The sequence below is a fragment of the Ochotona princeps genome, chromosome 1 (assembly GCF_030435755.1).
Source record: "Ochotona princeps isolate mOchPri1 chromosome 1, mOchPri1.hap1, whole genome shotgun sequence".
NCBI lineage: Eukaryota > Metazoa > Chordata > Mammalia > Lagomorpha > Ochotonidae > Ochotona > Ochotona princeps.
In genome coordinates this window covers 53,140,959-53,155,988 of record NC_080832.1, presented here as the reverse complement: position 1 = coordinate 53,155,988, position 15,030 = coordinate 53,140,959, and the positions used below count along the sequence as shown (strand labels likewise).

Below are 15,030 nucleotides of genomic sequence, written 5' to 3'. Positions count from 1 at the left end.
GTGGTTGCTACTGTAATATTCTTAATCTCCCCCCCCCAATCATTTTAATGGTATTCAGTGATAACTGAAATAATTGGAACCAGGGCTGGCAGATATGTACTGTGAATTTCCTGAAATTGATTTCATTGGAGCTGTTTAAAAAGTAGTCACCCTATAATTTGAAAGTCAGTGTGTTCAAGCAAAAGGTAACCTGTCTTTATTTTGCTGGGTAATAGAAATGCGTTTTGTCTCTCTGCAGCTTAAAGTGAATAGAAGGAATCTCCTGAACGTCTGCAAGCTTGTATTTCAAATTAGCAGGAACAAGAAGAATGATTCTCTGCTGCAGAATGACAACATTCTGGGTAAGTGTCATTTGGTGCCACCACTGAGTCAGTGGGACACTCACCTACAGTTCACAATGGTGAGAATGGTTTCTTTGCTTCCTAATAACATGCAGAAGGGGCGTGATGTTTATTTCTGCTTTATCCTTCTCTCTGTTTTCCATATCTGATTATTGCATCCTTTGGGGCCTCGTGTGATAGTCTGCCTTAAAAAATAACAATGGCCTATAGTAAAAACATGTGGTTTTAGAAAGTGCTATGTAAAAATTCCTTTCTTGAACTTGGATTTACTTTTCTTTTTCTCTTTAATTTTCTTTATTTTTGACAATCTTTACATGGTTATTTAAGGCACAAAGGTTCAAGGACTACAGGAAAATGGGTATGACTATTGATTTCTACATTCTGTTTTTTTCCTGTATCTGGGGTAAAAGGGGAGATAAAGGGAGAAGCCCCACCCAGCCCACGCCCATCCCAGGTCCCCAATCTGGATACCTGGCACCACAACAGAAGACAGAACTAAACAATCAACCACCCCATCCATATGTTGGCTGTGGAAAACTGGGCAAACAGAGACTCTAAGGTGAACTATGTCAATCAGTGAATTCTGCAGCAACTTCATCGTGCTTGGAATGGTGAGATTGGCAGCAATTCATAACTGTTGAACTGCCAAAACCACTTGAGCAAGACCGTTAGAGCATGCCCCATATCGGATTTACTTTTCAAAAAGTGCACCTGGGCTGGCTTTTTGGTGTAGCAGTTAGATTCAAGTTGAGATACCAGTATCTCATATTTTGGAGTGCCCACTCCCACTCCACTTGCAATTCCAGCTTTCTATGGATATACACCCTGAGGACAGCAGTGCTACAAGCTCAAGTACTTGGATTCCTGCCACTTTCATGGAAAATCCAGATTGGATTCTGGGCTCCTGGATTTAGCCTGGCAAAACCCTGGCTATTGTGGGTGCTGGAGAGCTGAATCAGTGGATAGCAGAACTCTCTATCTCTATTGCTTTGATTTTCAAATAAAAATAAATAAATAAAATTTGAGAACTACAGCTAATAGTACAGAGTACTTTAACAATCTTATGGGAAAGTAGAATTTAAAGAGTGAGTTGATTTTGGTGCAAAAGAATTTTGAAGTCATTTCTTACAGATTCTGCAAAACATTTTATCCACCAGAATAAGCTCATACTTTTAATTCTGTTTTCCACAGACTTAATGAAAATGCCCTTATAGTTACCGTAATGGAAACTGTTAGTCTTTCGATATGATAGTGATGACTAAAAATTGGAAGATGTCTGTAACTGTTGGATAGCTGAAATCTGAGATGAAAATATTTTTAAAATATAGTAGGGAAGTTTGGTTACATTCTGCCTAGCTACCTAGCTAGTAATGGTTCTTGACATACCCCTAAATAACTAAGATGCTTAAACAGTCGCCTAATAGGAAATCTGGTATTGTGAATTCATCTTACTAATTCTAGAGAAGGCAGCACCATGGGAACTATGTTGAGTCCTCTTGTTGCAAGGTAGGGCAAGTGATCTCTCCATGTTTTTGCACCCTTGCAGGCAGGGACATGTCTGGTACTCAAAGAGATATATAGCACTGAGTTAGTTCATTGAGAACAGCAGGCTGAAAGTAAAGAAAGAATTTGAAAACCGATCCCAGTGACATTAATGAGATGTGGTATATGTGTCATTCACCTTTCAAGAGTTTAAAGGATCACTTCTAGAACCTAGCAGTCATATGGCAGTTTATACGAGTGTTCCCAAGTTGTCATCGTTATATTCAAATTGTCCTTTCTGTAAATGTTACTTTCCTTAAAGTTCTTATTTTAATTTCTCACACAGCAACAAATCTCTTCAAAGTTGGTTTTATTTTCACTTTCGATGCTTTAATTATTAGCATTCTCTAACAGCTCTACATTTTGTAAGCAAAGTAAAGCCTGGTAAATTGGCATCATTGTTACATGGATGTGTCTTTGCTAAAATCAGCTTTTCTCTTTATGCCATGTGGATAACTCTTAGTAAAGGCCCAAATGTGGGTTTGGAAAGTGTATTTTACAAACTGTATGTGACGCCAATGTGCAAGTTCTTTAATATTTCTCCTGTTAGACATTTATGACAATTTGTCTTTTTTTTTTTTTTTTTTTTTTGTCTTTTTTGACAGAATCACTACTGGAGGTGCTGAGAGGGGAGGCCCTGCAAGCCAACACTGAAGCTTTCTTATACTGCATGGGGGCCATCAAATTTATTTCTGGAAACCCGAGATTTCTCAATGAAATGATCAGCAGAGGTGCTGTGGAAATCTTGATGGATTTGATCAAGGAAATCAACGAGAACACCATGAAACATGGTGTGTGGATGCCTAGTGTGGGCCACTTGCTAGTCCAGGTGAGTGCTTGACCTGACAAGGTTAGATGCAACATCAGTTTCCATGCTGACAGCAAGCACCACTTAAAAGGATAACAGGAATTGAGGGGTTTCTGCAGGTGGGCGGACACGATGCCTGGCTTCAGGGCTCCAGCCACAGCTGCCACGCCACCTCTGCCCCATTGTGGGGAGCGGGGTGCTGAAGCCGCTCCCCAGAATAGGAAAGCGAAATAGGATGGGCCTTTGCAAGATGGCGGCTGGCCCAGGGCCAGGAGGCAGAGTTGGTCTCGCCAGAAGGTAAACAGGAAGTCACAGGGATAGGCTAATGCCCTCGCTGTGATTACTGGCCTATCACATAGCACCAGTGGACCCACAGGGAGAAGTGATTGGTGGAGAACAATATAAAAGTATCAGAAAAACGGTAGGCGGGGCTGACAGACGGATGGATGGACAGCTACGATGGCGACGATGAAGACAATGACGATGGACAGACAGACGACAGACAGCAGACGGAGAAAGACAGGACGAGGGAGAAAGACGGGTGGGAAGAAGGGTGGCAGAGAGTTGGAAAAGAGGGATACAGACAGAAGCAGTAAAAGGACAGAGAGACGGGGACAAGAACGGAGAAATGCAGCAGAAAGTACAGGAAGAAATATGGGAAGAAGGGTGGCAGTGAGAGGGCTAGAGAAGCGGGGAGGAAAGCTTAGACAGGAGCAGCGGAGATAAGGATTTAAACGCAGCCACTTTTGGCAGTGAGGGGTCCGGTTGAGGTTCCGGCTTTTCCCAGACCCTCAGGGTGCGCCTCGTCATTTTAGTGTCGCCGCTGGGCAGCACCCCATGGAAAGGACAATCCACACACAGTTCATTCTCCCTGCCTCCAAAACAGATCCACTCTGAAAGAAGGAAAATGTTATCTGGGTTTGTTAAACAATCATAGACTGTGGTGAGAATTGTGGCAGGTGTCTTGTTGAGTTTCAAAGACAGGTTGATTGGCAGTTCTTGTGTCGAGAGTCACAGACAAAGTGAATGGTGCCAAGCAGGTCATTGTTGAGTGTGTGGACAGTGTCCAGGCCTGAGCCCTGGAAAGGCAGGTAGCAGAAGGAACACCTTTCATTTGTCCAGAGCAGACACGAAACTGCTCTGTGCTAGACTTTTATGACTTCTTGCATGGCAGATGAAATTTCCTTAGTTAGATTATTTTATTTTTATTGGTGCTGCTCTGACTGTCATATTCTTTCTTGAGATGAGATTTTACTATTTAATAGCATTTGCAGGTCTGATAACAGCATTTTGGATGTAATCATTCGTGGGATTTGGAACATGCTTGTCAGTTGGTGACAGCTGAAGGAATACTCTGCATGCTCTAAGACACCGGGCAGGCATGCTTCAAATCAGATTCAGACTGCCTTCAAGAAGCTTAAATATCAATGCTAAGTGTTAATTCTGGACTTTGGCCCTGTCTGTGTCTTGAAAGAAAATTGTGAGAACCTCTTCCAGTTGTAAATGATGTGAAATTGCACTAGTGCATTGTGTTTAGGTGGAGGAGTATTTAAGGCACATTGTTTTCAATTTACCTTTGTGAAATCAGTCAACTTCATCACTGCCATAAAAAGACTTATTGTCGGCAACGCCGCGTCGCTGCGTACCCTGAGCCGAGCGGAGGGACTAGGGTTACAAAAAAGACAACACACAAGACAACACAAGACAACACGCAGTGGGTCATTCTTGTAAAGAGAATGCCGTTTATTCGAGGTTAGCCTGCCTCTTTTATAGTCTTCCTAATTCCTCCCAGTATTATCCCAATGCTCAAGCAACTCCTAAGCTCCCCTGGGGGCATCTTAAAAAAGGGGAAGCAGGGAAGAGGAACTTGCAGTCCAGCCAGGGGCTAAATGTATCAGGCCAAGATTGCCCATCCTGTTATCCCTTAGAATTAAGCTAGTCAAAATGTGTGAAGAATGCAAAAATCACCTCAACTATTTTCACTCTGAGATGACAGGTGAACAGAACTTTTCAGTAGCCGTTTCTGGTGGTGTGCATGACGTGTTAGAATTCTCGCTTTTTAACATGTGGCCAAGGTACCACACTTGTTTTTAATAGTTGCTATCATTTATTCACCACCCCCCTTCCCTCCCATTTCTCCCACAAGTATTTATTCTCTCTGATGTTCAGTGTCTTGTAAAAGGTTTCCAAAAGTGGAATGTGCTGGGCATTTCTCTTTCCTCACTTAGCAGCGTGGGTAAAAACCCCATTCAGCAACTCTATGGAATTGTTTTATTTCTCTTGGATGCCGACGTAATACTCCAAGATAAAGATATAGCTCCAATTGTCAGTCATCCCATGGTGAAATATTCCCTCTGTTTTAATACAGTGTTTATGTGGTTGGCTCTGTGATTCTGATCGGTTAACAAGCTCTTGTTTGCACATTTACCTGTATGCGTGCACATGCGTGCACACATGGTATCTGTATGCAAGCAGCTGGCATCAAGGAGCATTAGCCCTTCTATGAACAGCTCAGGTCTTAGCATGCTAGATGAATTTGACAAAAACACACAGCCATGTAAGTCACACTTCCATCAAAAAAAAAAAAAAAGCAAAAGAACAAAAACAAAACCAACCCAGTGGATTTCTATCATTTCCAAAATTCTCTCCCATCTCTTCCGTTATTCTTACCTCTCCTTCCCCACAGGATTGTTTGGTTTGGTTTGTTTTTATTATTGTTGTTGTTGTTGTCTCTTTCCATGGATAAGCACTACCCATTCAAAAATTTAATGTAAATGGAACATACAGTGTGAACTTTGTATCCGATACTTAAAAAAAAAGCAAAAATGCTTTTTATTTTAAATTAGGTATGGATTCATAAGACATTGCAAACACAGTACAAAGAGGCCCCAGGCACCCAGCACACTGCTTTTGTTGTGTCTTCCATAACTATATGATGCAGTCAAAATCAGGAAAGTAATATGGATACAATATAGGAAGCTAGAGCACCGTGGCTGGCTCATTTGGCTTAGCCTTTTCTGTTTGCCACCATTTTTGGTTTTGTCCATCAGGAGGCCTGCTTAGTTTTTCTTCACCATGTGTTTGTTAATGGGATCGGGGCAGCTAAGTGTCCCTTCCCAAAAGGGAATTTCCAGTAGTGTCCCCAACCACTCACTCACTCCCCCTGCTTTAAGAGAATGGGCTCTTGGAGCCCAGGGCCTCCCTTCTCACTTCTCCCTTGGGAGCACCTGCCCTCTCATTATCTGGGGACTGGATGTCTAAAGATCTGACAAGGCTCTGGGAGCCCAGAGGTGCCACACTTTGAGGGTTTTGAACTTCAAACCAAGGCTCAAGAGGACAGGGAGAGGAAGCAGTTTCTCACTATGGCTGGAGTATCCAGCCTACAACTGAGTGGGTGTGCTTTCAACAGCATCCAGTGTCCACCCCCTCTTTGAACTGTGCACCTGCTCCAGGCCACGAGTCCCCACAGCGCAGAGGAGGACACCCTGTGTTCTGATGGCAGCTCCTGTCTGATGAGAAGACCCTTGGAGGAACAGGGTGGAGTAGGGCGGGACAGGGTAAGCTCACCAATCAGGAGGCTGGGGTGGGGGAACCCAGCAACTTTTTGCGGAGCAGCAGGGAGGAGGCAGATGGAAGGCCATTTGTTTTCCATCTCTGCCTCCAATGCTCAGCTCTCTATGCTAATAAAGAAATGTTGTGACCTCTAACCTGTGATGACTTGGTCCTCCTCACTCCATTCTATTTTTTAGCCCCCTTTCCTAACTGGCATTCTATATCCTTAATATGACATTCAAAATCTCTGCTAAAGTGATATAGTTGAGTATGATGGCTATATCTAGAGTAGTCTACACCCTGCTTACTTGGCCAAGAAACAGTGAACAGAAACTAATAAACATAGGTAGGTGTCACCCAGAGTATCAAAGCGGGGGGTGGGGCTAGGAGGAGGAAAGATCTGCTTCCTGCTCAAGCAGGAGGCCAAGGGGAAAACTGCCAGACTTGCCAGGCCCCAAGTGATCTTGGGGATTAAGAAGTGATACCACTTCGATAGGCACGTCTCTTGCCAAAGTCTAATAAACTGTTCAGAAACTGTGTCTTGATGATCTCATAGCAGCTTCTGACCACTGGTGTCTTTTGTCTCCTGCAGAGCTGTTCTCACCATGTATGAGACAATGTGAAGCCTCTGCATTTTTCACATGATTTCTGCTTTTGGTACAGATGTGATCTCATGGGGACACAAATCCAATCCCAGCATGTGATTTTATTGCTGGAGGTGGGTGTGGTGGGGGGCGGGAGATGGTTGAGCTGAGGTTGGACTCTGATGTGGCTTTGGTCTTAAATCGTTGGACACAGTTAAGATCCCTGGAGGCTCTGGGTATTCTTTCCTTCCCATCATCAGCAGGAAGGGAGCCATTTTGCAGATGACATTTAAGTGAAACTAAAGCCCAAGGGATTGGGGTTATGGATATTCCACACGATTGAGAAATATTAAATGAATGCGTTTAGAGGCACATGCCCAAGAGGATGAGAGAGACAATAGACAAGAGGGCAATGACCCAGGAGGCCGGCCTACCCGAAGCTGGTGGCCTTTCTCAGCCTCGTATGAAAAATGATCACCTGGGTGCTGGCTGTGTTTGCAGTGCATATGGGCATTGGTTTGAGTCCCAGCTCCTCCACTTCCAATCCAGCTCCCTGCTAATGCTCCTGGGAATGCAGCTCCTGTGCCCATATGGGAAACCCAAAAAATGCCCCTGGCTCTTGGTTTCTAACTGACTCATTCTGTCGGGCCATTGTGGCTCTCTGTTTCAGTCTCTTTCTCTCTCTCTCTCTCTGTTTCAGTCTCTTTCTCTCTCTCTCTCTCTGACTTAAGTAAATAAGTAAATCTTAAACAAACAAAACCCCACTACACTAGATACCTTCCTTGCCTACTTCATGGGGCCTTTAGGAAGCAAATCTAAGTTCTTGAGATAGTTAAAAAGACATGAAATTAATGCTCATGTTATTTGGGGTTTTTTTTATGTTTTTTTATTATTCTCATTTTATGATACAGTTCCATATTCCCTTATCCCCTCCCCAATTCCCTCTCCCCCACCTGGTTCCTCTGTATCATTAATAACATATAGATCTTCATACACAGTTATATGTCCATCATTGCGGGCATAGACAATGGCAGAGTCCAGAATCCTATTGTCAAGATATAGTAAACAGTTTCATTGTAAGTCCATCTTTGTCTGGAAGCAGAAATGCATACTACACTGCATCTTCACATCTGGATGTTAGTCTCCATTTCACAGCTACTGTACATCCCTTTAAATGAAAAGTCATAATACAAAATCAACAATGGAAAGAAAAATAGAAATTTACAATACCATGAAGTTAAATAACATGTTACTAGATATGACAGTCTCCATTACACAGCTACTATACATCCCCTTAAATGAAGAGCCACAAAACAAAATCAACATCAGGGAGGAATAAAGAAATTAACAACACCATGAAGTTAAATAACATGCTACTAAATGACTAACGTGTAGCTGAAGAAATGAAAATCAAGAACTTTCTTGAAGAAAATGATGCCACTGTGTTCTACGCGTCATTGAATGATTTAATCAGAAGAAAGTGTTTTGAAGAGATGAAACCAACATAAAACAACAAAACCCATGTGATATAGTTTCTGCTGATCTTTGTTGGTGAAGTGTGTCTCCTCCAGACAATAAACAGATGGGTTTTGTTTTTAATCCAGTCTACTAATCTATGATGTTTGATTGAGCTTAAGCCATTTACATTCAGAGTTTATCATGTATGAATGGTACTTTGGTCCTGTCTTTTTAGGAATGGGTTGTTCATTGGTTTAGTTTTCTGTTGTCATTTTACTGGGATGTTCTTCCCATTTGCCTTTGGTTTTGGTAGGTGCTATTCCTCTTCTCTGTCAAAAGAACATCTTGAAGTATCATTTGTAGGGCAGGTTTGGAAGAGGCAAATTCTTTTAACTTTTCTTTACTGTGGAAGAATTTTATTTCATTTTCAAAGACAAAAGAAAGCTTTGCTGCGTATGTTATCCTGGGCCAACAAATTTTTTTTCTTTTAGAATCTGGAATATGTCACTCCATTCTCTTCTGGTCTGTAGAGTTTCCTGTGAGAGATCTCCTGTGAGTTTAATTGGCATTCCTTTATATGTCAATTGATTTTTTTTCACGTGCACATCTAAGGATCTTTTCCTTATGTTCAATTGAAGAGAGCTTGATAATCATGTGTCTTGGTGAAGATCACTTTTGATCAAGCCTGTTGGGAGTTCTGTACCCCTCCTGGATCTTGTTTCCCAATTCTTTCTCTAGATTAGGGAAATTTTCCTTTATTATTTCATTAAATACATTTGCAAACTCAGCTTCTCTTTCTGCACCTTCTGGGACTCCCAGAACCCTTATATTTGGCCTCTTAATAGTGTCTTTCAATTCTTGAATACATTTTTGGCCTGATCCAGCTCTGCTTCCAGCTTTTTGTTTGCTTCCCCCTGATGACAGGAAATATCTTCCAATTCTGAGATTCTTTCTTCTGCTTGCTTCATTCTATTTTGGAGACTCTCCACTGTACTCTTAATTTGCTCTACTGTGTTCTTAATTTCTGATATACCAGCCTTGATTTGTTTTATTGCTTCCTTAAATTCTTTGAACTCTTGCATGAGCTTCTCATTGTTGATCAGAATCTTTAAAATGAGTCTTGTGGATTCTGTGTCCCCCATTTTCTCGATGTCTTCCTCAGTTAACTCTGAGGTTGGCATAGGGTTTTGCTCCTTTGCAGGGGAGTTTTCAATAATTTTCATTGTGCTTTTGTCTCTTCTTTTGCTCTTGGTCATTGCACTTCTGGTTAGCAGAGTCTTCTCCTTGGGGCACGTTTCTAAGCTGTGTCGCCCACAGGTCTGCAGTTTGATTTTACTTGTTGCAGTTGGTACACAACTTTTTGCTTTGCTTGCAGCCACTTGTGCCACAACCTCTAGCGAGTTCCAGGTCTGGGTTCTTATGTCAGATTTCCACCATGGTCTCCATAGCCCCAGCTCTTGGCTCACCACTCTCTACCTCCTGTGATACCATGCTGAGGCTGCACTGTTGTCTCAGCAACCTTTCTCTCACTTCTGGTTGGAGCAGGTCCCAGGATTAGAGAGACACCAGGTATCCTATATAGTTAGGTTGTTGGTGGCACTGATCTTGCAAGAACCTGTTGGACGTTAGGTCTGGGTGCCACACGGACCTATTTTGACCCGTATGATGCCACAGTCGATATTATTTTCCTGCAGGACCATTGCAATCCATGGAACTCAGTGAGTTCTCATGAGCTCATCACATGCGCAGTTCACTGTTGTCCCCTGCAGTCCTAAAGCTATTGCCCCAGTGTGCAAAATGGTGCCTGACATACCACTACTACAGTTCTTGATCTGCTGGCTGTCAGGTCTGAGGGCTACCCAGACCTGTCTTTGGTGGAACCTGTAGAATGCCACATTGTTGCAGTTCACTGAGTCAGAAATGAGTTCACTCCCAGCTCAGCATATGCTCAGTCCTTTCCCTTACCTTTGCCTCCTTATGCAAAATGGCGCCCAATTCGGCTCTAGGGGACTGACTGAGCTGTGAAATCCACCCTGTTCTCGCACTGCCCATCTGGAATCTGCTGCTCTGTCTCTGCTCCTGGTCAAATCAGACAGGCCAGCAGGATGGACAGTTCTTTGTCTGGGCTCACCTCCCAAGCTCCCAGTGCAAGTCCCTTCCCACCTGGTTGCTGGTGGAGTTCTGGCTGCTGGTGGAGTTCAGATCACTGTTAGTTGAATAACGCTGGAGTATCAGTCACTGCAACACCACACCATTGTGTCTGCTACTTTCCTGTGTCTGTCAGTCTCCAGGTACCCTCTGCTGTTGTTCTGTCCTTTCCTGTTTCCTGAAATATGTCCTCTCTGCTTCATCCTGATTAAATGTTTTTCTGTCCATTTAAACGTGTCCTTACCCTATTGTGCCATCTTGATTCTCTGCTCGTGTTATTTGAATAAAGCATTCAAAATTTTAAAAAGTACTGTTTTTGCTTGATGAAGCATAGCAACTTGCAAAGCATTAATGATACAGGCTTCTTTCTTTGTTTCTCTTTCTTTCTTTCTTTTTTTTCTTGAGTGTTGACTTTGAAATTCAGAGTTACAGGGCCCAGTGGCATGGCCTAGTGGGTAAAGTCCTCGCCTTGAACACGCCCCGGGATCCCATATGGCACCGGTCCTAATCCTGGCAGCTCCACCCCCCATCCAGCTCCCTGCTTGTGGCCTAGGAAAGCAGTCAAGGACGGCCCAATTCTTTGGGATCCTGCACCCATGTGGAGACCTGGAGAAAGTTCCTGTCTCCTGGCTTCGGATTGGCACAGCACTGGCCATTGCGCTCACTGGGGAGTGAATCATCAAATGGAAGATCTTCCTCTCTGTCTCTCTTCCTCTCTGTATATCTGACTTTGTAATAATAAAAAAAAAAAATAGATCTTAAAAAAAAAAAAAAGAAATTCGGAGTTACAGAGGCAGAGAGGGTTATATTAGAGATTGATCTTGCATTTGTTGTTTCGTTTTCCAGATGGCCAAAATGGACCAGGTCTGAACCAGGCCAAAGCCAGCAGCTAGGAGCTTTATCCAGGTCTACCATGGAGGTGCTAGTGGCCCACACCGTTGGGCTGTTTTCTGGTGTGTCTCTCATGCCACTAGCAAGGAGCTTAACTGGCAGTGGAGCAGCCGGAACACAAACCTGCATCCATGTAGGATGCTGGAGCCACAGGTGTCAGCCTTGCATAATGTACAGTTTTCAGGTTTCTTTGAAAGCTGTTTTGTTTTAAGTTGGGAAAATGTTTTTCTCAAGAGTAATATGAAGATTGATGGTGACGTTTCTAGGCTGACCCCCAAACCCAATATTTCTAAGCATTTTTTGGAGTTTGCTGAGATATGTTCATATGAAAGTTGGCCCTATATGAAAACCTGTTTCATTTCACATGCACCTAAACAGGGGGAAGGCCTGCAGTCCATTTCACATGCGTCTGAACAGTCCCAGGCTGTGATCTGGAGTAGTGGTGCTGGGTGTCTGGCTGGCTGCCTGCTGGGGCAGCATCTGGGGAGTCCCCTGGGAAGAGAGCCCTGGCGGGAGCAATGTGCAAAGGGGAGAAGGAGTCAGCTGGAGAGATGAGCACAGACTCGCATCTCCCAGGCAGGCCTCCCAGCTCGCTCCAGACCCCTAGTTGCAGGAGCTGGGGTCACAGCCTAAGGTGCTCAAGTTCCAAGAGGCCCCATATTAAAAAAAAAAAAAAAAAAAGGTTTTGTGCATTTGCTAAGGTATTTCCATTGAGAATCGCAACTCTGAAAATCCCAAATCTGAAATTTTGCAGTGGATGTTTAAAATATCAGGTACAGTTACTCTGAGGCTATGTGTGGAAGGTGTTTATGAGACACAGATGAACTTTGTGGAACTCTATGTTTAGATTTGGGCTCCCCCCTCCAAGATATCTCATTATGTATACCCAGAAGGAAACGTGACATATGAAAGTGTAAAATTCAAAACACTTTTGTTCCCATGTATTTTGGGGTAAGGGATACTCAGCCTGTTATTGCAGAGAGAATTTAAAATATATAGTGAACTATCTGTCAAAAACTCTAAAAAATAGATACTGCATTTTTCTCGAGTTCCAGTGTCATCGTACTAAAGTGCTGTTTGAGCCTTTACAGATAATCCATTCTCTTAGTAGTGTATTTCCCTTTAAGACGTCGAAGGAGCAGTGACAACTTTGAGATCCCATAAATTCCATATGAGACCAGCAATTCTTCCCCAGGCATTGCCCTTAATAGAGGGCATACCTCTTGGGGCGTAGGAATTTGGAAACCTTGGAGAGAAGCTGCCAGGGGTAGCAGAGATGCCACTATGGCTGCCCAGGGCGGCCCAGGCACCTTTGAACAGATTCTTGACCTCAAGTACAAATCAGTCAGAAATTCAGACTCCCTTTTTCCGGACATCCTCTCATACCTGCTGACAATCAAGGACACTCACATTTTGATTAATGCTCTTTGTAGATGGTCAGTTTCATTTTCATTTCAGTTTTCTTCCCGTTTCAGTCCCACAGGACTGTGAATTAAGAGATGGGGAGAAATACAGGTTGAAATGTACGCTCTTTAGTGTGCTGTTTCTTGGTGAAATGACACTGAAGAGGCTGGCAGTTGCTCCAGGAAGGCTTTTAGATGCTGAACAGGTTTCTTTGTGTTTAACTTATATTTTACACATATACACACATATGATTTGAGATGGCTTAGAAGATGATACACGACAAAAGAGGGAAATGGGTGTTCAGGGAGTTAGGAAAAGTACAGATGAGAATAGGAAGATAAGAGAGATGTGGACAGTTTTTCCAAGCCTGAACTTGGACTCACTCACTCCTACTTCGGGGGACGGGGTGGAAAACGAAGGCTACCCCAGGAGCAACGTCCATGACTTCTCTCTGCTCTGCTCACTCACTCAGTTCCACCAAGAGTTCTCATTGAGTAAGGTTTTGAGTGAAGTGGCTTGACCTGCATCTCACCTTTGCTGTGACCACACCATGTCTCCTCCCACTCCAGGCACATCCCAAGACAACGCCACAGACCCACAGGGAGGCTGGTGGCTGACACACGGGTGGCACCTTCCAGAGCTGCTTCTGCCAGCGCACCTTTTTCTGGTCTTGGCCTCTGGGCTTTGAGCTCCACCCTACCCAGGTCTCTGCTACCATCCTGCACTTTGGTGCCAGATGCTCCTTCAAGGGCAGACCTCCCTTTGTTGGCTCCCTGTCTCTTCCTCTCCTCTTCTTCTGCCTATTGTCCCCAAAGTGTAAAGATGAGTAAGGGATGGTGTCCACCAAGCAGCTGCAGACCTGGTCCATCAGCTGCTTCTGGGCCACTTCCAGCAAGTGCTATGCAGGATGTGAACATGGTGGTTTGTCAGCACCAAGGCTGAGGCAGGGGGCTGACCACTGAGCAGGCTTCACAGGGAAGAGAAAGATGGTGGGGCAGGGTAGAGGAGAAAATTCTGGGTGACCAGATGTTCTGCCCTGTTCAGAGGTGTGAATATAGGGGAGCGTGAACTCTGAATGCTGGCCTGTGGCGGGGTCAAGGTGAGGAGGAGGAGGTTCAGGAAGGGAGCTGGGAAAAGTGAACTGGATTAAAGAGAGGGGCAAAGCTGCTCTCTAGGGCCTGAAAAGTCCAAGGAGTGCTTTGGACAGTGAGGGTTGGGCTTGGAGATGCTTCCCCTGGTGGCAGCAAGTTCAGACAAACAGCTGCAAGGAGCTCCAGCTCGACTTGGTCGTGTCTTCCATTCGCTACTCCCTGACTGCAAACAGGGATGATAACCCTTGTTTTGCATGGGTGAGACAATGATGGTGTTGAGGAATGGGGGATGGGAAGGACAGGGGGCACTTGAGCTCTGTCATTGACCCTGGCTTTACAGAGGTGCCACTGCAAAGGTGGAAATGTGCCTGTGAATGCTGAATCCCGAGCCACTGGCATCAGCAGTGCTGGTCACTTGGACCATAGCCAATGTTTACCACTCCAGTACAAGGAGTACCACCTGTGCTTCAGTGGGGAGAGCATGTGTGCTCTGGGCAGTTAAGATACTCACCCCGGTATTGAGTGTCTGTACCGTTCCACACAGAGGGCTCACAAATCGGATCTTAAAATCATCCGATGAGAGCAGCATTGCTTTAACAGATATCCTAAATTGACCTACAAAGATTGAAATAAACAACTTTCCTGAAATTTGTTTTTACAGAAGAAGACAAATTTGCAAAATCTCAGCACTTCCGTCCTGGAAGAGAATGAGATTCACAGTCTTTTTGTTGTTGTTTGAAGGTTTATTTATTTGGCTGAAGATCAGTTACAGGGATAGATCTTGCATCCACTGGTTCACTCCCCACATGGTTGCAATAGCCAGCACTGGCTGAGGCTGAAACCAGTAGCCAGGAGCTTCATCTGCACCTCTCATGTGGATATCAGGGGCCCAAGCGCTCAGGCCGTCTGCTGCTGCTTTCCCCGGGTGTCTCAGCAAGGGACTAGATCAGAAGTAGAACAGCCAGGACTCCAACAAGAGCCCATAAGGGATGCCAGCATTACAAATGGTGGCTTAACTCACCATGCCACAGAGCCAGCCCTGAGACAAATAGTCTTAATATTCCTTGACCACATCATTGTTTGATGCTACTGGGAAGAGCACAGAATGGGAAAATTCTCACCTGTGCAGCTAGGACACGGTCAACCGATGATCTTGCAACTATTAAAAAAAAAAATCCAGGTAACAAAGCGGTTCATCCCAGTCTTGTGTT

The 15,030-nt window shown here is 44.1% G+C and overlaps 1 protein-coding gene across 1 annotated transcript in view; it reads left to right on the top strand.

The window, feature by feature from the left end:
- The window catches only part of ARMC2 (armadillo repeat containing 2), a 103,892-nt gene that overhangs the window by 49,628 nt on the left and 39,234 nt on the right, over positions 1-15,030 (top strand). The window contains exons 8-9 of the mRNA XM_058669322.1: positions 239-341; positions 2,489-2,712. Coding sequence (XP_058525305.1) covers positions 239-341; positions 2,489-2,712 — 327 coding nt within the window. The remainder of the gene's footprint in view (positions 1-238; positions 342-2,488; positions 2,713-15,030) is intronic.